The sequence below is a fragment of the Physeter macrocephalus genome, chromosome 7 (assembly GCF_002837175.3).
Source record: "Physeter macrocephalus isolate SW-GA chromosome 7, ASM283717v5, whole genome shotgun sequence".
Taxonomy (NCBI): Eukaryota; Metazoa; Chordata; class Mammalia; order Artiodactyla; family Physeteridae; genus Physeter; species Physeter macrocephalus.
The window spans coordinates 82,546,524-82,570,461 of NC_041220.1; the positions used below are offsets into that span (position 1 = coordinate 82,546,524).

The following is a 23,938-nucleotide window of genomic DNA, read 5'->3' on the forward strand; positions in this document are numbered from 1 at the left end:
ATGTCTTTTGGTTGAAGCATTTAATCCATTTACATTAAGGTAATTATTGATATGTATGTTCCTGTTACCATTTTCTTAATTGTTTTGGGTTTGTTATTGTAGGTCTTTTCCTTCTCTTTTGTTTCTTGCCTAGAGAAGTTCCTTTAGCATTTGGTGTAAAGCTGGTTTGGTGGTCCTGAATTCTCTTAGCTTTTGCTTGTCTGTAAAGGTTTTATTTTCTCCATCAAATCTGAATGAGATCCTTTCTGGGTAGAGTAATCTTGGTTGTACGTTTTTCTCCTTCATCACTTTAAATATGTCCTGCTACTCCCTTCTGGTGTGCAGAGTTTATGCTGAAAAACATAAACTTATGTTTTATGAAAAACATAAACTTATGGGGATTCCCTTGTGTGTTATTTGTTGTTTTTCCCTTGCTGCTTTTAATACTTTTTCTTTGTATTTAATTTTTTGATAGTTTGATTAATATGTGTCTTCGCATGTTTCTCCTTGGATTTATCCTATATGGGACTCTCTTTGCTTCCTGGACTTGATTAACTATTTCCTTTCCCATATTAGGGAAGTTTTCAACTATAATCTCTTCAAATATTTTCTCAGTCCCTTTCTTTTTCTCTTCTTCTTCTGGGACTCCTATAATTCGAATGTTGGTGTGTTTAATGTTGTCCCAGAGGTCTCTGAGACTGTCCTCAATCTTTTCATTCTTTTTTCTTTATTATGCTCTGTAGTAGTTATTTCCACTATTTTATGTTCCAGGTCACTTATCGGTTCTTCTGCCTTAGTTATTCTGCTAATGATCCCTTCTAGAGAATTTTTAATTTCATGTATTGTGTTCTTCATCACTGTTTGTTTGCTCTTTCATTCTTCTAGGTCCTTGTTAAACATTTCTTTTCTTTTCTCCATTCTATTTCCAAGATTTTGGATCATCTTCACTATCATTATTCTGAATTCTTTTTCAGGTAGACTGCCTATTTCCCCTTCATTTGTTAGGTCTGGTGGGGTTTTGCCTTGCTCCTCCCTCTGCTGTGTGTTTCTCTGTCTTCTCATTTTGCTTAACTTACTGTGTTTGAGGTCGCCTTTTCGCAGGCTGCAGTTTCGTAGTTCCTGTTGTTTTTGGTGTCTGTCCCCAGTGGCTAAGGTTGGTTCAGTGGGTTGTGTAGGCTTCCTGGTGGAGGGGACTAGTGCCTGTGTTCTGGTGGATGAGGCTGGATACGTGGAGCTGGGAGGTCTCTTGTGGAGCAGTGTCCTGAACTTGGCTCTCCCACCTCAGAGGCACAGCCCTTAGGCCTGGCTGGAGTGCCAAGAGTCTGTCTTCCACATGGCTCAGAATAAAATGTAAAAAAAAAAAAGAAAGAAAGAAAGAAGATAAAATAAGATACAATACAATAAAGTAAAATAAAGTTATTAAAATAAAAAATAATTATTAAAAAAAATTTTCTAAGTAATAAAAGGAAAGAAAGAAGAGAGCAACAAACCAAAAAACATATCCACCAATGATAACAAGTGCTAAAAACTAATAAAAAAAAATGGACAGACAGAACCCTAGAACAAATGGTAAAAGCAAAGCTATAGAGACAAAATCACACACAGAAGCATACAAATCCACACTCACAAAAAGAGAAACGGAAAAAAATATATATATCGTTGCTCCCAAATTCCACGTCCTCAATTTGGGATGATTCGTTGTCTATTCAGGTATTCCACAGATGCAGGGTACATCTCGTTGACTGTGGAGTTTTAATCCGCTGCTTCTGAGGCTGCTGGGAGAGATTTCCCTTTCTCTTCTTTGTTCGCACAGCTCCTGGGGTTCAGCTTTGGATTTGGCCTCGCCTCTGCATGTAGGTCACTGAGGGCGTCTGTTCTTGGCTCAGACAGTACGGGGTTAAAGGAGCAGCTGATTTGGGGGCTCTGGCTCACTCAGGCCTGGGGGAGTGAGGGGTACGGATTTCGGGGCAAGCCTGCAGTGACAGAGGCTGTTATAACGTTGCACCAGCCTGAGGCGTACTGTGTGTTCTCCCAGGGAAGTTGTCCCTGTATCACGGGACCCTGGCAGTGGTAGGCTGCACAGGATCCCAGGAGGGGAGGTGTGGATCGTGACCTGTGCTTGCACACAGGCTCCTTGGTGGCTGCAGCAGCAGCCTTAGCATCTCATGCTCGTCTCTGGGGTCCACACTAATAGCCACAGCTTGCGCCTGTCTCTGGAACTCCTTTAAGCAGTGCTCTTATTCCCATCTCCTCGCGCACCAGGAAACAAAGAGTCAAGAAAATGTCTCTTGCCTCTTAGGCAGCTCCAGACTTTTTCCTGGACACCCTCCCAGCTAGCTGTGGTGCACTAGCCCCCTTCAGGCTGTGTTCACGCAGCCAACCCCAGTCCTCTCCCTGGGATCCGATGGAAGCCCAAGCCTCAGCTCCCAGCCCCCGCCCACCCTGGCGGGTGAGTAGACAAGCCTCTCAGGCTGGTGAGTGCTGGTTGGCACCGATCCTCCGTGCGGGAATCTCTCCGCTTTGCCCTCCTCACCCCTGTGGCTGCGCTCTCCTCCGTGGCTCCGAAGCATACCCCCTCCACCACCCGCGGTCTCCACCCGCAAAAGGGCTTCCTAGTGTGTGGAAACCTTTCCTCCTTCACAGCTCCCTCCCACTGGAGCAGGTTCTGTCCCTATTCTTTTGTCTCTGTTTTTTTCTTTTTTCTTTTGGCCTACCTAGGTACATGGGGAATTTCTTGCCTTTTGGGAGGTCTGAGGTCTTCTGCCAGAGTTCAGTAGGTGTTCTGTAGGAGTTGTTCCACATGTAGATGTATTTCTTATGTATTTGTGGGGAAGAAGGTGGCCTCCATGTCTTACTCTTCTGCCATCTTGAAGCTCCCTCTGTTTCTATGTTTGTGTTCAACTTTACTTTCTCTTTTTCTCACTGTCTTATATTTATTTGTTTATATTCCTGGCTCCCCTAATAGACGATGTGAACCTAGAGGGCAACATCTCTGTTTTGTGTAGGTTTTCAATAAAAGGTTACTGAATCAGTGTTATTGGACATGCAGTGGTTTTTCATTTAGTTCATTTTTCATGAGACTTGTGGGTATTAATGTTTATAATCATAATGAAGGTGGCTGATTAAGCCTTTTTAAAAAATCTGCTCTTATGTGCACATATTTTTTCTTCTTAGGCTCAGAATTTGTGGGGAAAAAGATGTTTTACAGTCACGTACCTGAAAAAGCAAATGGCACTGACTTTCTGCCTTTCCAAAAATACCACCAATCATTCTTCAGCAGTGACCAAAGCCTTTGGCTATATTTTGGTTAAACTAGCATATTTATACTATTATTTTGTTACTGTACACTTAACAGAAGCCTGAAGCAACTTGTATTGAAATACTCCATTTTGATTACATTAATGTCATTAAGAGGAGAAACCCCAAGAAGTTTCTGATCACTTACTCGCCAAATAAATACACTGGAGAATTCCATTGTCTTTTTGAATATTATATTTTATAAACCTTGTTTTGCAGGCACCTGTGTTGTGATAGTTCACAAACTCAGATGGAGTGGATGGCCAATGTCTTTATCGCCCAGGTATCATATCTGTTTCAACTAGCCAGTAAAGTATAACAACTGTTTATAGCAAATGTTAATGGGGTAGTAGTTATCAAAGAATTTTTAATGAGTCTTATGTGTATACTTTTATTTTCTCATTCATGTTTGTTTTTTTTTTAATATATGAGAATGCAGATTTACCCATTACTTTTTGAAAGAGAGTCTACTCTTTGTTGTGTCTTTTAATGAGTTTTATGTGTATACTTTTATTTTCTCATTCATGTTTTTTTTTTAATATATGAGAATGCAGATTTACCCATTACTTTTTGAAAGAGAGTCTACTCTTTGTTGTGTCTTTTTTTTTTTTTTTTTTTTGCCAGCCCAGCAGCTCCTCAGCTTGGGGAGGTGCTTCAAGATGGTAGTGCAAGAAATGGACTTGTCTAAGCTGTGGTCCTTCCAGAGTCCCACATTGATCTTTGTTTAGAAAATGTGCTCTTTTCCTTCTTGTTCTCCCCACGGCTTCCTGCTTTTTCCAGAAACAAGGACAGGAACCTACATTTCTTTAAATACATATTGTGTGCCTACTTCAAAAGAGTTAACTCATGTATTCCTTGCAACAAATTGCATGGCACTGCTTATAGATGAGGGAACAAAGGTTACCAAAGGCTCCATGATTTGCTTAGGACCATACATTTAGTTAGTGGTTTAACACAGAGGCACCAGAGGCCAACGTCTATACTCAATTCTCCATTTAGTCTCCTCCCTATTGGAGGACTCACTCTTTCAGTGAAGGGTTAAATAGACCCATTAATAGGACTGGTTTCTTCCCCAACCTTGTCTGGCCGAATTCCCAGCAATGCTTCCCCACAAGAGCATTGAAATTCACTGGTAACAATTAAGTTGCCACTCTTTATTACTGAGGATGTGCTTCCCTGTTTCTCTTACATGTGAGAAGTTCATTCACCCCCAAATCTTGTCCTTGTTTTGAAAACCATTTTCTCTGTTCATTTAACTTATTAACCTTCCCAGTGGTTAATAAACACTGCTTTTCTCAGCCTGATTCTACTATTACTACCTGGGAATGCATTTTCAGAAAAAGACCAGTACCTAACTTTTTAGAGACTTTGCTTCTTTTTTGTGACTGTTTAAAAATCAGATATTCAAGTCCTACTGTAAAAAGAGTAGGCTTGAAGTATTAGTAAAATTGGAACTATAGAGTCTAAAACTGTTACAGTGTCTGGTTATGGTACAACTAAGTTGTTTTCATTTTTATAACTGAAGTCAGTAGACTCTGTAGTTGAAAATCAAGGTGTAAATAGCCAGGAAGAAGAGGTTGCTCTTACCACCAAGTTATTTCTCCCTGACTCACCTGTCCCTCATTGTGCTGGCCCCAGAGACTCAGCCCAATTACATTTCTTAAGTTCATTCCACTTCTTAGGATTAAGGTAAACACTAAGGTCCTTTTGGATTTGAGGATTTAATGGTTCACCTCCATAGGGAAAGAGACAGGAAAATAGCAAACGTTAATATATACGCTAATACACACACACACACACACACACACACACACACACACACACACACAAAATCCAACAGTGAGTGCCTCTTACAATGCATTCTTTCTGGTTCCCTGAATACTTTTCTAATATCCATCCCCATCCTTACCCCTGCCTCAAAAGTCTTCTGCTTACATATCACATTCTCAGAGAAACCTTCCCTTACCTTCAGACCAATTAGACCTTCAGGCTGTAGGAACCCTGAGCATTCTGTACTTCAACACTGTCATACTAATTAAAAAGCATTTGTGTCTTTAGGTTTATGTCTTTCTTTCCTACTAAAATGTAAACTTGGGCTTCCCTGGTGGCGCAGTGGTTAAGAGTCTGCCTGCCGATGCAGGGAACATGGGTTCGTGCCCCAGTCCGGGAAGATCCCACATGCCGCAGAGTGGCTGGGCCCGTGAGCCATGGCCACTGAGCCTGCGCGTCCGGAGCCTGTGCTCCGCAACGGGCAAAAAAAAAAAAAAAAAAAAAAAAAAAAAAAAAAAATGTAAACTCCATGAGAGGAAAGACCTTGTCAGTCTTAATAGAACTAGTTGTATATCTGCATCACAGAACCCAATACATCTTACAAAGTACATGCTCGATTAGTATTTCTAAAATAGTATAGAGGATAATCTGATAAAATTTCAAATAGATATTAGTGTGATAAAACAATAAATAAAATAAGCTAGGGAAAGGAAAGCCAGTGTGACTGATATGAGGACATTAATTGAGAAAGATTCTCAGGGAATACCTTTCTGAGTATCTGAAAGGTGTGCCAAGACCTGTCTGAATGAGGGAGCCAGGTATGCAGGACAGGCAGAGCATTCCAGGGCAGGGATAGGGGTCAGCAAGGTCCTGACATGTTATAATCTTGACTTATTCCATGACTATCATGAAGGCCTATCTGAGAGAGGATGTAAGAGATGAGGAAGGCAGGGGACAGATGTAGTCCCAGTTTAGGAATTTCAGTGGGAAACAAGGGAAAGATATAATCAGCTTATATTACTGGAAAATAATAATTTTGATTCCTTTGTTGAACTGCACTGTAGGAGGTCAAAGATGGAAGCAGGAAGAACAGCTCTGTGGAAGAAGACAGCAGCTCAGACTAGGGTGGTAACAGTGGGTCTGGTAAGACATATTCAGATCCAGGAATATTTGAAGGTTGAGGCAGTAAAGCTTACAGATTGATCAGCTATAGCAGTTTGAGAGGAGTAGAAATCAAGGAAGAGTCCTAGTTGTTTCTTTGGCCTTGGGCAGCTGATGAATGTAGGTGACATTATCAGAGATGCAGAAGAAAATTGAGAGTTCTATTTTGGCCACATGAAATTTGAGATGCCTGTTAGGCATACAAGGGGATATGATGAGCATCAGTTTAGGTGTATAGATCAAAAACTCAGGCAAAAGTTTGGGGCCGAAATGTAAATTTTGTGGAAGTCAGCATTTGGATTGTATTGAAAGGCCATGGGAGGATAGGGTGAGATGAGAGAGAGACTGTATGAATGAGAGAGAATTAGAACACAAAATTGGAGAGGGGAGGCTATAGGGAGAGAGAGAGAAAGAGAAGACAGACAAATAAGCCCTAGGACATTCCAAACTTTAAAGGTCAAACAAACAGAAGCGAAAAATTGAGCAAAAGAAATAAGAAGCTTTGAGGAAGGAGGAAAACCAGGTGATACGTGTAGAGAATTCTATCAAGGAATTAATTAGAGGATAGAATATTAAACCAGGCCTTGAGCCAACAGGAAGCAATGTGAGCAAGTGCATGTGTTCAGCATTGTGAAAAAAAAATCACTGTACAACAGAGTGTAGGGCACATTTGTTCTCATATTATTGACTATATATTCTGGCTCACTGAGTGATTATAGATATGACTGGGGCAGAGTTATTTATAATCAGAGTAAATACTTCTTATTGGAAAAGAAGGGAGCCTTGTTTATATGGCTATAGATACAGAGAGACTGGTACATTTCATGGTGGGAAAATGAAATTATTGGATGATTACTAATAATTTTTCAATTAAATCAGTGAGATTGCCACATGTGAGTCAGGGGTGGATATTAGAAGTGTAGGGGCAGAATAAAAGATGAGATATTACCTTCAGAGAGTAAGGGAGCCAGTTGTACTATACTAGAATATAAAGGGAAGGCTAAGTGCTCACTTGAAATTTAAGGGTAAATTTAAAGTGAGATGCATCTCCAGATTGATTTTCTATTTTTTATTATTTCCCCTCCATCAATTTGGAGGCACCCATGGAGTAAGTAGAATTGGGTTTAACTAGGTTTGGGGCTTTACCAGGCAAGTGTGATAGAAGGAGAAGTAACACAGGACTTGATCTTATTTATAAGGAGGTGAGTATACTGATTGACGATGAAATCTAAGCCAGACTGTGAAGGAAGTGGGAAAAAATGTGAAAAGTAGAATGGTGGTGGAGAATGGACTGAAGGTCTCAAGGAGTCTAAAGAATATTTAGGTTTAATGAAACTAAACTAGGTTACCTGGAAAGATGTCAAGGTCAGAAAGTGAGAGGCAGAAACATGATTATTGCAGGATTATTCACCATAGGCAAGGTATGGAAACAACCTTAAGTGTCTATCAATCAATGGATGAATGGATAAAGAAAATGTGTGTAGTGTGTGTGTATATACACACACATACATATATACAAACATGTATACAATGGAATATTGTTCAGCCCTAAAAAAGGAAATCTGTCATTTGGGACAACATGGATGAACCTGGAGGGCATTTTGCTAAGTGAATTAAGCCAGACAAAGACCATTACTGCATGGTATCCCATATAAAAATCAAACTCATAGAAACAGAATGGAACAGTTGGTTGCCAGGGGCTGTGGGGGAAATAGTGAGAGGTTGGTAAAAGGGTACATACTTTCAGATATAAGATGAATAAGGTCTGAGGATCTAATAGATGACATGGTGACTATAGTTCATAACACTGTATTATATAATTTAAATTTGCTAAGAGAGTAGAACTTAAATGGTCTCACCAAAAGAAACCCAGAAAGGTTAAATATGTGAGATGACAGATATGTTGATTACCTCGATGGGGGGAATCATTTCACAATGTATGCATGTATCAAATCATCACATTGTACAATTTAAATATCTTACAGTTTTGTCAATTATACCTCAGTAAAGCGGTGGGGAAAAAAATTTGAAAAAGAAAGTGGGATGCAGAAATGAAGATTGGGGGATGTGATCACTGGTTATAATAATGAGAGTATGATCCTCAGCTCTGTGCTCCATGCAGTATGACTTTTGAAGTCACTTATACATAACTATAAATGTTATCAGAACATATTACTTAGATCTAAAGATTTTTGTTATTGGGAAAAATACCTCTTGGATCAATCCAGTGAGAGCTAATTAGCTGGTATTCACAGCACTGTATATCATGTCAGAAAAAAAAAATGTGTTTGAAAACTACATTTGCTCTTAGATTCCTCAAAATACCGTTTAACACATATATTATACATCAATGAGTAAAAGTGTAGGCATAATTCATAGGATTACCTAATTCCTTCCCAGCCAGTGTTCTCCCAGCTTTACATGTTGGGAACATCCCAATTATGTAATATTAAAGTTTTTTTTTTACCAAGTTTAAGACCACGACATAAAAATAATAATATGAAGCTTGTAACTTCTCTCTGATTGAAATATTGTATAATTTACCATTGTAGATTTGCACTTCACTGAAATCCAAGGGGAGATCTGATGCCTATGCACTAAATCTAGTAATAATAGGACCTGCACTATAGGATCATTGAGGATTAAATGAGATAATATCTGTATATTGATAAGCACAAAGTCAAGCAGTCTGCCCCTCAATATAACTTAGCTGCTGTTTTATAGTGAGTATATAGTCAACATTTGTTGAAATTAGTTCTTTACTATAAAACACAACATTAAACTACTAATTGCAACATCAGAATAAGAATCTATTCATTCTTAAGAGTAGAGGAGGGCTTCCCTGGTGGCGCAGTGGTTGCGCGTCCGCCTGCCGATGCAGGGGAACCGGGTTCGCGCCCCGGTCTGGGAGGATCCCACATGCCGCGGAGCGGCTGGGCCCGTGAGCCATGGCCGCTGAGCCTGCGCGTCCGGAGCCTGTGCTCCGCAATGGGAGAGGCCACAACAGAGGGAGGCCCGCATACCAAAAAAAAAAAAAAAGAGTAGAGGAAAAGAATGAGTAGGCATTTAGCTATATACTTTACCTAATGGTTTTCATTTCATCATAACATCTGTAAACGTCTCATTGTGTGTAGTTGGTATTCTGTATTTCTTTCACAGGTTGTCTGAAAATCAGTTTGTTTTTCCCAACTTCTGAAAAGTTAATCTACCCTGAAGAATAGAAAAATTCTTTAAAGATTTTTCTTTTATATGCATATCTTAAGGATTTATCATCCAAGAGGTTATATTTTTAACCTATGGATATTTCTCCCCTTTGCAAAATTACCTTTTCTCCAGTCATATCTATAATTGCTCAGTGCCCAGAATATGTAGTCAATAGTTTGAGAACAAATGTGCGCCACTCTGTTGTACAATGATTTTCAGTATAAATGTCTGTGTACAACGTAACGTTCCTTTGGAATTCAAATACATGAAAAAGTAACATTTTTCAAAAGGTCATAAAATAAAGATAATTTTTCCAATAGCCATGCCTTAGGTTGACTTGGGGTATATATAATGTCAAATTATTCTGACACTAAAGTTGACTTTGGTGATAAGGGAAAATGAATGGACAGTTGCTTTGATTACAGGGCCTAAAAATGTAGACACGTATATTATTTTTCTTCCACAAAGAGATTTGCCAGTTTCCTTAAATATTTTTCCCCTTTTGGTTGTATAAGTAGTACAGAAGGCATGTATTTGAAGTTTAGAAATTGAACTGAGACCTCAAAGCTCAGTTCACTTAGGAGTTTTACATCCTCAAGCGGTGCCACCATCAGAGTGAACATCATAATTACAAACAGGCTTCTCATGGAAAGCAGATCATCTGACTTGGATATATGAGAAAGGAGCCAAGTGACTATATAATTTTGTGTACCACATAATAAAATCACACACCCACAGCAAGAAATTGTGTTTCCACAGCATGAAAGTGATATATGGCCACCAGCTGGAAAGGAACGAAAACGTTCTATAACCAAAACTCCCAAAATTGGAGGTTTGCCTCTAATTCCCATCCAGCATGAGAAAAATGCAACCCAAGCCTGGAGAGATATTGAGGTAAGGTTAGGATTTTATTTGTTTTTATATTAATGATAGCATTTGTTTTCTTATGTCTTAATGTGATTAAATGCATTAATTACTTCATTGGTTGCAAAAGCACAGTAATAAGCACTTTGAAAAGCACAGTAAAAATCACATCCATCAAGAAAACTTTATGAATAACCCTATGCCACTCTCTGAAGTTTTATATTTTGTTAACTTCTCTTAAATGATCAATTTTAATAATGTCATTGACCACTCAAATATGTACAATACCACTTTTTTTTTATTCCTAAAGTGGCCAAGAAAGTTAAATATGAATATAGAAGTTCTGGTGATAAAAATCACAATCTCAGATTAGCCTTACAAGTTCACTTCTACCCTCCTTAGAATTAGCCCATGGCAGAATGTCTGGAGCCATGGTAACTAGACTTTCCAGTAACACAATCAAATTTCAGAGGCTGGGAACCGATGGGGTGTCTCAGTTAATATAAGGAACTACAAGATGACCCCTGAGCATCAATAAAGAAGATTTGGCATCTTTCATGAAAACTGTGTGCTTTCCTTCTCACCTTGAAGGGTACGGTGACCATAAGTAGCATCAGTCTTGATTCAGGAAAAGACATAGGCTGTTGGCACTCAAAACTCATTAGACAATTTGCAACTAATGTGCATTTCAAGGCCTTAAATGAGTCCCTCAAAGCAAAAAGAAAAGCATGTAAAAGATACTGTTATTTCTTCTTGGAGCCTAGGTTTAGCCATTAAGCTGTGTGAATTCCTTGCTTTCCAAACAGGAATAACTTTTTTTTTTTTTCAATTTTACTGGAGTATAGTTGATTTACAATGTTGTGTTAGTTTCAGGTGTAACAGGAATAACTTTTGAAAGATAAAAGCCATTTTAATTTAGTGATCAGATTTTTTAAAAATGTTTTTCCGTGACTGTCTGTCCTTGAACATTTATCTCACTGTAATATGCTTCTTCTCTAGAAGATAAAAGCTTTGAAATAATGGTTTATTCCCTTTGTTGCCTGTTCAGTCCTTATGTGTGATCAAAAGGAGGAATAAGACAGCAAGAACTCAGGAGCTTGTCCCTCCTGCCATTCTGCACTTATGGGTTTTTCTTCCTAATAAACTGCTTTGCAGAACTGGATTCCTCAGCTAATCTGGAATCTTAAAATTTTAAGAGTCATGTTTCCCAAGAACCCAGATTAGGGAACACAGAAACATAGGCAGTAAATATGTCCTACCGTGACTCCAGCTTCTCCTGACAGTGCCTCAGGATTGATTATGGAGCAAAGCAAAAAATAAATTATTAGGATCAAAATACATTAACCAGTATCCAGTACAGAACTGAGGTGATGACTGAATATATAATAATTTCTTACTTAATCCCAAATCCAGAATTTAGAGACAATTATTTTTTAGCATACTTGAGACCAGAAAACTGTACAAAAACTGTAACAAAATTGTTAAAGGCTTCGAAAGCAATTTTGTGAAATATTAATTGCTAGAAAATTTGTTAGTAAACTAAACCAAGCTTTTTTGTAAATTTAGTAAATGTAATTCAACAAATTTTAAAATTTAATTCTTAAAAAGAATTAAGACAAAATTAAAATTACAAGTTTTCATATGAACCAATAAAATGTTATTGAATTAGATTTATGTAAATATGTAAGAAAATATATTAATAAAATGACAAAGTATTACTAAGATTAGATTCATAAGAAAAAAATATAGTCATATTAACAGATATATTCAAGAAGGGTTGCTTTTCAAACAAATTGTTGACAGATTGGTGAATTTGGTGACTTCCCATTCCGTGAGCTGTCTTGCTTTCATGAGGTTCAGTTGAAACTTGTATGAGAATACCTCCTCCAGGCAGGGAAGGCTTCCTGGAGGAAGTGACTTCCAAAATTAATTGAGTAAATTACTAGTGACCTAGTGAATAAGCCAGAGGAAGTAAGTTGTTGACAAAGGAAATCATACATGAAGAGGCAAATACTGCATAAGAATGTACAAGCTAGATGCTACCTACAGCCCTCCTACTTCCTCTTAGGTACCTACTTCAACGTGTTCATTGTGCTCAGCTTTTATCTGTAAGCTCCTAGGGATAATAAAAGCCCTTACTTCATAGGGGGTGTTCTCTCTGCTGGGAGACACACTCCATTTTCAGATCCTCATTTCCATTTAAACAAACAGTTGTCTCTAAATGCCCTCTGACACAAACTGGCATCGTCTGGACCAGCCTACCTTTTTCTCTCCTAATTTTATACCTTATCAGTCTTTCTTTTTAAATTATTAAGACCTTAAGGATAGTGCAGCACATAAATGATGCCCTTCTTTCCACAGTACTGATGCCTTGGCTTTCTTTCCCCACAACATGCAAAGGCACTCCACACACCATATTGTTCATGCAAAGCATTCACTGCCATCTCTTCTTGATTTCTACCAGTTCACTTCATCATGCCTCCCCACCTTTGTATAAGGTTATGTCATTTAGGCTAATATTATAGTTTTACTTGAAATTTCAGCATTACATGTATGAATATTTGGCCTCTAAATTCTGCATCTAAGAGCATCCCAAAGTCTTTCTGCTGATAACTGAAAAGTAATGAGAACTGTATAATATATAAAACCAGTCTATATTGATCCTTGATTTTCCCTAATAGATGTCATGTGAAACTTTTTAATAAGATTCATATTTATAAACTCCCAGTCACATTCCTATGCTAAATAGCCATAATTTTTACTAATCTCTCATTTTTTTTGTACTGTGATAAAATACACAAAATTTTCCATTTTAACCATTTTAAGTGCATAATACATTAATTACATTCACATGGTTGTGCAACTATTACTATCTCTCTTAAACATATTCTAATTAAACTTTGGAATTCAACTAGATACTAAATAACTAAATATTTCTTCCTATCAGTTTTAAAGAAATATTTATCTGAGATGTATAATCATGAGCTTATCAGAAAATTCTAAATTGCAAAATTATTTATAAATTATGTTGATTAAAATGTTTTTATTCAGCTTGAATTTGACTGTTACAAAATTTCATGTCCTGATCTGAATTTAGGAAAATAGAACAGAATATTAAACATCTGAATTTTTTTAAGCTTTCTTCATTTCCTATTCAGAAAATATTTATTGACCACTTCTTGTGTGCAGGCACTGTGATAGGTTTGCATGTCAATGAACAAATCAAACAAAAGAATCCTTGCATTGCATTAACTTTCTAGCAGGGCATTCAGATAATCACAAGAGATATAAATAGCTTGTCTAGTATATTAGAAAGTGATGAGCACTATAGAGAAAAATAAAGAGGTGAGGTGTTGCCCGTTAAACATTATATTAGCCATCCTTAGTTACAGCCCTGTTTATGCTACTCAGTTTCATTCTTTTTTTTTCAAAATAGTATTTTAAAAATTTTTTATTTTATATTGGAGTATAGTTGATTAACAATGTTGTGTTAGTTTCAGGTGTACAGCAAAGTGATTCAGTTATACATATACATGTATCTATTCTTTTTCAAATTCTTTTCCCATTAGGTTATTAAAGAATATTGAGCAGAGTTCCCTGTTCTATCCAGGAGGACCTTGTTGGTTATCTATTTTAAATATAGTAGTGCTTTGGGTAGTATAGTCATTCTGACAATGTGGATTCTTACAATGCAAGAATATGGTATCTCTCTATCTGTTTGTGTCATTTTCGATTTCTTTCATCAGTGTCTTATAGTTTTCAGAGTACAAGTCTTCTGCCTCCTTAGGTAGGTTTATTCCTAGGTATTTTATTCTTTTTGATGAGGTGGTAAATGAGATTGTTTCTTTAATTTCTCTTTCTGATCTTTCATAGTGTGTAGAAATACAACAGATTTCTGTGTAATAATTTTGTATCCTGCAACTTTACCGAATTCATTGATGAGCTCTAGTAGTTTTCTGGTAGAATCTTTAGGATTTTCTATGTATAGTATCATGTCATCTGCAAACAGTGACAGTTTTACTTCTTCTTTTCCAATTTGCATTCCTTTTATTTCTTTCTATTCTCTGATTGCCATGGCTAGGACTTCCAAAGCTAGTTGAATAAAAGTGGCGCGATTGAACATCCTTCTCTTGTCCCTGACCTTAGAGGAAATGCTTTTAGCTTTTCACTGTTGGATATAATGTTAGCTTTGGGTTTGTCATATATGGTCTTTATTATGTTGAGGTATGTTCCCTCTATGCACATTTTCTGGAGAGTTTTTATCATAAATGGATGTTGAATTTTGTCAAAAGCTTATTCTGCATATATTGAGGTGATCATATGGTTTTTATTCTTCAATTTGGTAATATGGTGTATCACACTGATTGATTTGCAGATACTGAAGAATCCTTGCATCCCTGGGATGAATCCCACTTGATCATGGTGTATGATCCTTTTAATGTATTGTTGGATTCAGACTGCTAGTATTTTGTTGAGGATTTTTGCATTTACGTTCACCAGTGCTATTGGCCTGTAATTTTCTTTTTTTGTAGTATCTTTGTCAGGTTTTGCTACCAGGGTGATGATGGCCTCATACAATGAGTTTGGGAGTTTTCCTTCCTCTGCAATTTTTTGGAACACTTTCAGAAGGATAGGTGTTAGCTCTTCTCTAAATGTTTGGTAGAATTCACCTATGAAGCCATCTGGTCCTGGACTTTTGTTTGTTGGGAGTTTTTTAATCACAGTTTCAATTTCAGTACTCCTGATTGATCTGTTCATATTTTTTTATTTCTTCCTGGTTCAGTCTTAGGAGATTGTACCTTTCTAAGAATTTGTCCATTTCTTCCAGGTTTTCCACTTTATTAGCATATAGTTGTTTGTAGTAGTTTCTTATGATCCTCTGTATTTCTGTGGTGTCACTGTAACTTCTCCTTTTTCATTTCTAATTTTATTGATTTGAGCCCTTTCCCTCTAGTTGCTTTAAGCATAAGGTTAGGTTGTTTATTTGTAATTTTTCTTGTTTCCTGAGGTAAGATTACATTGCTATAAACTTCCCCTCTTAGAACTGCTTTTGCTGCATCCATAGGTTTTGGATCATTGTGCTTTCATTTTCATTTGTCTCTGGGTATCTTCTGATTTCCTCTTTGATTTCTTCAGGTGATCCATTGGTTGTTTAATAGCATATTGTTTAGCCTTCACATGTCTGTGTTTTTTACGGGTTTTTTTCTTATAGTTGATTTCTAATCTCATATTGTTGTTGTTGGAAAAGATGCTTGATAATGATTTCAATTTTCTTAAATTTACCGAGGCTCACTTTATGGCCCAGCATGTGGCCTGGAGAATGTTCCATGTGCACGTGTGAAGAATATGTATTCTGCTGCTTTGGGATGGAATGCTCTATAAATCTCAATTAAGTCCATCTGGTCTAATGTGTCATTTAAAGTGTGTTTCCTTACTGATTTTTTGGTCTGGATGATCTGTCCGTTGAAAATGGGATGTTAAAGTCCCTCACTATTATTGTGTTACTGTCGATTTCTCCTTATATGGCTGTTAGTATTTGCCCTATATATTGAGGCACTTATGTTGGGTGCTTATATATTTACAATTGTTGTATCTTCTTCTTGGATTGATCCCTTGATTATGTGGTGTCCTTCTTTGTCTCTTGTAACAGTCTTTATTCTAAAGCCTTTTTTGTCTGATGAGTATTGCTACTCCAGCTTTCTTTTGATTTCCATTTGCATGGAACACCTTTTTGCATTCCCTCACTTTCAGTCTGTATGTGTCCCTAGATCTGAAGTGTGTCTCTTATAGACAGAATATATATAGGTGTTTTGGTTTTGTATCCATTCAGCCAGTCCATTTTTGGTGGGAGCATTCATTCCATTTAGATTTAAGGTAATCATCAATATATATGTTCTTATTGCCATTTTGTTAATTGTTTTGGATTTGTTTTTGCAGCTCTTTTTTCTTCCCTTCCTCTTTTGTTCTCTTCTCTTGTGAATTGATGACTAAGTTTAGTGTTGTGTTTGGATTCCTTTTTCTTTTCTGTAAGTGTATCTATTGTAGATTTTCAGTTTGCAGTTACCATGAGGTTTTGATATAACAGTCTATATACAAACAAGATTGTTTTTAAGTTGCTGGTCTTTTCATTTCATATCTTGCATTTGTGCTCTCCTCGTCTCACAGTTGCTGGTTTTGGTAATCATATTTGTGTGCAGATGATTTCCTACCTTTACTGTATGTTTGCCTTTACCAGAAAGCTTTTCCATTTGTAATTTTCTTGTTTCTAGTTGTGGCCTTTTCTCTTCCACTTTGAGAAGTTCCGTTAGCATTTGTTGCAAAGCTGCTCTGGTGGTGCTGAATTCTCTTAGCTTTTGCTTGTCTGTAAAGCTTTTGATTTCTCCCTCAAATGTGAATGAGCGCCTTGCTGGATAGAGTATTCTTGGTTGTAGGTTCTTCCCTTTCATCACTTTAAATATATCGTGCCACTCCCTTCTGGCTTGTAAAGTTTCTGCTGAGAAATCAGCTGTTAACCTTAGGGGAGTTCCCTTGTATGTTATTTGTCTCTTTTCCCTTGTTGCTTTTAATGTTCTTTCTTTGTCTTTAATTTTTGTCAGTTTGATTACTATGTCTCGGAATGTTCTTTTTGGGGTTATCCTGCCTGGGACTCTCTGCACTTCCTGGACTTGGGTGACTGTTTCCTTTCCCATGGTAGGGAAGTTTTCAGCTATTATCTCAATTATTTTCTCAGATCCTTTCTCTCTCTCTTCTCCTTCCAGGACTCCTGTAATGTGAATGTTGGGGCATTTAACATTTTCCCAGAGGTCTCTTAGACTGTTTTCATTTTTCATTCTTTTTTCTTTATTCTGTTTTGCAGCATTGATTTCCACCATTCTGTCTTGCAGCTCACTTATCTGTTTTACTGCCTCAGCTATTCTGCTATTGATTCCTTCTAGTGTATTTTTCATTTCAGTTATTGTGTTGTTTATCTCTGTTTGTTCTTTAGTTCTTCTAGGTCTTTGTTAAACTTTTCTTGTAACTTCTCAATTTGTGCCTCCATTCTTTTCCAGAGATCTTGGATCATGTTGCAGTATCATTACTCTGAAATCTTTTTCTGGTAGATTGCCTATCTCTGCTTCACTTAGTTGTTCTTCTGGGGTTTCATCTTGTTCCTTCATCTGAGGCATACTCCTCTGCCATCTCATTTCCACAGGCTGCAGGATTGTAGTTCTTGCTTCTGCTGTCTGCCCTCTGGTAGATGAGGCTAAGGGACTTGTGCAGGCTTCCTGGTGGGAGGGACTGGTTCCTGCCCAATGGTGGGTGAAGCTAGCTCTTGTCCTTCTGGTGGGCAGGGCCATGCTCAGGAAGACTTTAAGCAGTCTGTCTGCTGATGGGTGGTGCTGTATTGGTTGTTTGGCCTGAGGCATCCCACCACTGGAGCCTATAGGCCGTTGGGTGGGGCTAGGTCTTGGGGAGGCAATGGCAGCCTCCAGGAAGGCTCACACCAATGAGTACTCCTGAGAACTACTGCTGCCAGTGTCTTTGTTGCCTGCAGTGAGCCACAGCCATCCCCCTGCCTCTGCAGGAGACCCTCCAATACTAGCAGGTAGGTCTGGCCCAGTCTTTTATGAGTTCACTCTTTTTTCCCTGGGTCCTGGTGTGCATGAGACCTTGTGTGTACCCTCCAAGAGTGGAGTTTCTGTTTCCCCCAGTCCTGTGGAATTCCTGTGATCAAACTCTGCTGGCCTTCAAAGCCAGATTCTCTGGGGGCTCCTCCTCCTGTTGCCAGACCCCCCAGGCTGGGGAGCCTCATGTGGGGCTCAGGACTTCCACTCCTGTGGGAGAAATTCTGTGGTATAATTATTTTCCAGTTTTGTGGGTCACCCATCTGGCAGATATGGGATTTGATTTTATCACAATTGTGCCCCTCCTGCCATCTCATTGTGGCTTCTTCTTTGTCTTTGGATGTAGGGTATCTTTTTTGGTAGGTTCTGGCTTTTTTTTTTTTTTTTTTTGGTTGATGGTTGTTCAGCAGTTAGTTGTGATTTTGGTGTTTTCCTAAGAAGGGGTGAGCTCGTGTCCTACTACTCTGCTATCTGCAAAATAGTCCCATTCTTAATATTATACTACTTCTTTCATTTCATCTTCTCTCTCTCAAACGTTTGTAATATAATAAAAAAAATTTCTTTGGATTTCTTCTTTCTGTGCTTTGCAATTTTTACTTGAGAAATATTGAAGAAATTCCTTCAATTCTTGTTTGTGAAAAGAAAAATGACTATGCCTTCCTGCCCCCACCTCCCCTGACCCAGTTTTTTGGGTAGCCTTTTGCTGTGGCTCCATATCCACTAGATGCTTGCTTCTCTGTTGTTCATTCTTTTATCTTACATTTGATGAGGTTGTAGTCACCTTTGAGAATCTCATGAGAGTTCTGGATGCCAGTACTTGCCCAGTCACAAGACACCCTGGATGCTAGTTAAAGTGCACCTCTGTCCCAATGCAAGTTGTGTCTCGATGGATTTCTGGTACCTGTAGGCACTTAAAATTCACTGAATGAATATGTACTTTAATCCATTGATACAAAAGTGGGTACATAACTATATATACCTTTCAGTACTTTCATAAGTACATCTATGGGTATATATTTCTGTGGGATTCTAATAGGGCATTATGTGGGGAAAAGATTTCACTAATCAAATATTTGGGGAAGAGAAAATAGAAAAAGAAGTCAGATTCTTCTGCTGTAATATTTCTTAGCTTCTTTAATATGCTAATATGTACTGTGACTCTCAGAGGGATCTGTAGTACAGAGCATTTCCTGGACTCATGGCCAAGGAGACTCCCTTTTTCCTCTGTCCTTTGGGTATAACACTGTAGGAATTACAGATGCATGAATATGTGACACATCTAAGCAGCTGTGAATTGGAAGAGGCAAGTTTGAAATGAGAGTCAATTTGAATAACTAACTTGAAAGACATCTTTGAAGTGGTATGTTAAATGCTTGTTAAAATGAATTTCTGTGATCTCCATTTCAGTTGATTTTGTAGCTCTGAGATCAGTCTATAAATTCAGACATGCTGCTTGTGCCAAAGTCAAGTTAGAACCTAAATCATAGAAATAAATTCTAATACAAGAAGCATCAACTTTTATGTGCAGAGTATTCTTTAAACAAAGTGTGCCAGATCTTGCTTCCCTGTGAGATGTTTTGTTTTATTTTTAGAGTGCAAAAGCAGAACTCGAAAGGCTACGGCTCAGTGCAAAGCATGACCAAGAGCCTGGGGATGGCACCTTAAAGGAGAGAGCCTCCATCGTGGCCCAGTGCCTGGAGCACAAGGATGAGAAACTTCGAAATCGAACCAGAAAACATTGGAGTTTCAACTGCCTGGAGGACACAGAGGCTGAGGTCCTTCAAGGGCAACAGAAAGGCCATAAAGGCCTAAAGACATTGAGGAAGACTGAGGACAGGAATGGCAAAGCTACTTTGGACTCTAATAATAAGTTACCACCAAAGGTCATCGAAGAGCTTAGTGTGGTTCTACAGCGGTCAAGAATCCTTCCAAAAGAGTTACAGGCTGAGTAGATGGCACAAAAATAAATAAAATGACTTGTCTTGCAAATTATTTTTTTAAATAGTGTGTACAATGTATGTGTGCAAACCAGAAACCAAAATATATTTCATGGTTGGTGAGATTTGTCTACTATCCTTAACCATTTAAAGAGCATTTTAAACTATGTATGTTTATATAAGTGTAAGATTCACTGTGTTTTGTTCTGAACAAAGCCTGTACAGTTCAGCTATATTAACCTTGTGTAGGAAGGCATTGGGTTACTTTGAGTGGCCAACCTTTTGAAGTACAGTTGACCCTTGAACAACATGGGGCAAGGGTTGGTGTGTTAATCCATGCATAATTTATAGTCAACCCCCTCCCCTGTATATGAAATTCCTCTGCATTTGTGGACTGAATTGTGGATCATGTAGTGCTGTAGGATTCACTATCAAAAGATGTCCATGTATAAGTGGACCCATGCGGTTCAAACCCACATTGTTCAAGGGTCAACTGTAGTTGTCTAAGTGGTGTAAATTTATGAACAGAAATTGCAAACTGTACTGTATTGTATAGAATGCTCTGTATAAATGAAGCCTATGAAACTATATGTAACACATTTTGCACTTTGAGAAACCTTGTATATAAAGTTACCATATGTTTTTAGGTTTACATAGGGTCCACCTTAGGGCAAAAAAAGGAAGTTGAAAAGGGGGAGGATTTATTTTAGTGGCTGCCTATCAAACCACACTTTAAAAAGAGGCAAAGAGTCAAAAATGTCCTAAAAGTCAAGGAGGTCCGATTCATTCTAGTTCACTGTTGACCAGACCTTGTTCATGAGAAACTGCTTGTTAAGAAAAAAGTCTAGTGACTAAGTATTTCCCAAGATTAGTATTCAGCCACTAAACAAGAGTGGCACTGGCCACTCTTCCTTACAGTGTCAGTGAATCACCTGCAGTGCAAATCCATTCACTACACTTCAGTTCTTTGCAGGTGGCTGCTGAGAGGAAACTTACACTGCATTGAAGAGACTGTGTGCACAGGACCTGGCATGAATGACACTTGCACTGTTGTTGCTGTATACAAGCAATTTTTTTTAAATTTAGAGTTCCTTACTATCAATCATTTTGGTATGAGCAACATTCATCATCACAGGGTTTTATTGTTGGTTTTTTGGTATTGTTTTTCTTTGTATGTTCATTTCTTATTAGGTAAGACTGAGTCAGGATTTACTGGAAGTGTACAACATATGGCCATCTGGGGATAGGAGTTAGATTAACTATTGATACTATACTTCTGGGGGCTACCAGTTCACTTTTAACCTTGTCTTTTTTTTTTTTTTTTAATAAAGCAGCAGTCTCCTTCCTGTGCTTGGCGAATAATGACAAAGCCCTCTATTTTTGTTTCCACATAAAGAACACCTACTGAGCTGGTTATTTTTCTCAGACAATACTATCTAGTTATAGGTGACATTAGGGGTAGCACTTTTTGTCAGTTTCTTTAGAATTTTATTAGGTCTGGTGAGTTTTGATCAAAATTATTTTAGGTAGCCAAGCTTTATTCCTAGCTTTATTCCACTTGCGCACAGTGCAAGTGGCATCCATGCGAGGTCCTGTGCACACAATCTCTTCAATGCAGTGTAAGTTTCCATTTCCTTTTCCCCATTTTTCAGGTCTTATCAGAATTTGTATACAGAGGCCCATACTTCAGTCAGTCCAATCATAGTGCAGTATAACACTATTTAATGCTATGAATTTCTTCATTGAAAAATACTGATCACATAGCTGGTGGTGATAAAATAGTTTACCATGGGGGTGTGATATTTATTCTTTAAATCCACATAGATTGGAATTTTCTTAAAGAGAGAAACTGCTGGTCAGTTTATAGGTGGCACTACTGGGGAGCCTTCCTTTAAAAAGCAAGAAAGAAATCATGGTATTTAGGAAAAAATCGAAAATAAACTTATTTCTGGTAAATGATATTTATGTTTTATGAAATAAGGAGACATGAAAATTATGTTGGACGATGGGAAAGTATCTTTTTTTTTACCTGCCTTATTTGAATACTTTTGAAACTTGAGCTTAAAAATCTAATAACGTCTGTTTGCCTTCCCTTCCTGTACAATTGTCTCCATTTTTCAAGTGTAAGATAAGGACTAATGATGACCTCTCATATAGTTTGAGTAAAAATTAAAATTGTTTTACAAGTCCACTTGAGTGTGACTGATTTTCAAACTAACCACTTTCAACTTTCCAAAATAGAGAAATCAAATAGATTGCCTTTCCTTTTTGCCTTTTTAAAAAAATCTGAATTTAATATACACTTCAAACTAGCTGTCATTTTTTCAAACATGTCAGTATGAATATTGTTTTTTAAATGATGAATATATGCAGACATGTCACAAACAGATTGATGGTACTCTCATTTCTAGAGCCCTAAAGTTAATAAAACTAAGCAAAACTAATTGAAGCAAAAATATGATGTGCACATAACTATATTAGCTGCTAATTTGCATTTACATTTGATAATTTTTAATCCTAAAATAAAAAAACTATATTGTAAAAGGAGATATTTTTGAAAATGCACCAAATTTATTTGGATAGATGGTAGTATCCAGATATTTGCACATTTTCTCAAACTTTTGATAATCACTCTGGGGAAAAGAAGATGTAAACCTTCACTATCTCATCAAAATTTGCACCAAGACTTTCATATTATCAACAATGTGGATATCCTATCATGTGTACAATCGTGACATTTATTTCTAATCACTTGGAAATAGACATCACAGAAATGAATCTTGTAGATGACTAAAATTCATCTGCTTTACATTTTATAGTTATTATTTTAAACAATTTTTTGTTAAATATTTTAAATTTTGTATATCCTTATGTTCTCTGCCATGGCTACTATATGTTGAATGTAACATTTTTTAAAATTGAGATACCTGTACAGATTTAAGACTTTTTGTGAATTATTAAAGTTCAGAATCTAAATGTCCTCATCCAAGAAGTGGGAATAACACTGATCTTGTATTATGACTCATATACAGTTGGCCCTTGAACAATACAAGTTTGAACTGTGCCAGTTCACTTATACACGGATTTTTTTCATCAGTAAATACTACAGTACTACACGATCTATGGTTGGTTGATTCCACAGATAGGGAGAACCAACTCTAAGTTATATGAGGATTTTCAACTGGGCAGAGGTCAGTGCCCTTAACCCCCAGATTGTTCAAGGGAAAGAACTGCACAGGTCCACTTATCTGTGGGGTTTTTTCAATAAGTATTCAGTTGGCCCTCAGTATCCACACATTCCACATTCACAGATTCAGGCAACTGCGACTGCAAGCTTAATATGCTATTCATGGTTGGCTGAATCTACAGATATGAAACCCGAGTATGAAGACCTGATTATGGGACTTGAGCATCCTCAGATTTTTGTAACTGTAGCAGGTCCTGGAACCAATCTCCTGCAGATACTGAGAGATGACTGTATACTTATTTTTATATGTGTGTGTATATCACATACCTGACCCATAGTAGAGGTGTAGTAAATGTTATTTATTAATTTATTAGTTTTTCTAGCTCTCATTTGGTCTAAGTTGCTACTTACTACTGTTTTTGAAATTGCTTATTTTTTTTCTCAACCCTTTAAAAATATGTTATACACTAATAGAACAGATGACCACAGGTGATAGGATGAATTGTGTTTCCCCAAAACCCATATGCTGAAGCCCTAACCCCTAGTACCCCAAAATTTTCAGTATTTGGAAATAGAGCCTTTAAAGAGGTGATTAAGTCAAAATGAGGTTGTTGGGGTGGGCTCTCATAAATCTGACTGGTGTCCTTATAAGAAGAGAAAATTTGGACACACAACACCCAGGGGCAAAACCGTGTGAGGACACAGCAAGAAGGCGGCCATCTGCAAGCCAAGGAGAAAGGCCTCAGATGAAACCAAACCTGCCAACATCTTGATCTCAGTCTTCTAGCCTCCAAAAAAAACTGAGAGAGGGCTTCCCTGGTGGCGCAGTGGTTGCGCGTCCGCCTGCCGATGCAGGGGAACCGGGTTCGCGCCCCGGTCTGGGAGGATCCCACATGCCGCGGAGTGGCTGGGCCCGTGAGCCATGGCCGCTGAGC

The 23,938-nt window shown here is 37.8% G+C and overlaps 1 protein-coding gene across 1 annotated transcript in view; it reads left to right on the top strand.

The window, feature by feature from the left end:
- Nucleotides 1-22,969, top strand: part of ARAP2 (ArfGAP with RhoGAP domain, ankyrin repeat and PH domain 2) — a 184,216-nt gene extending 161,247 nt beyond the window's left edge. The window contains exons 30-32 of the mRNA XM_055086113.1: nt 3,496-3,559; nt 10,171-10,305; nt 19,472-22,969. Coding sequence (XP_054942088.1) covers nt 3,496-3,559; nt 10,171-10,305; nt 19,472-19,831 — 559 coding nt within the window. The 3' untranslated portion in view covers nt 19,832-22,969. The remainder of the gene's footprint in view (nt 1-3,495; nt 3,560-10,170; nt 10,306-19,471) is intronic.
- Nucleotides 22,970-23,938: the final 969 nt, after the last annotated feature.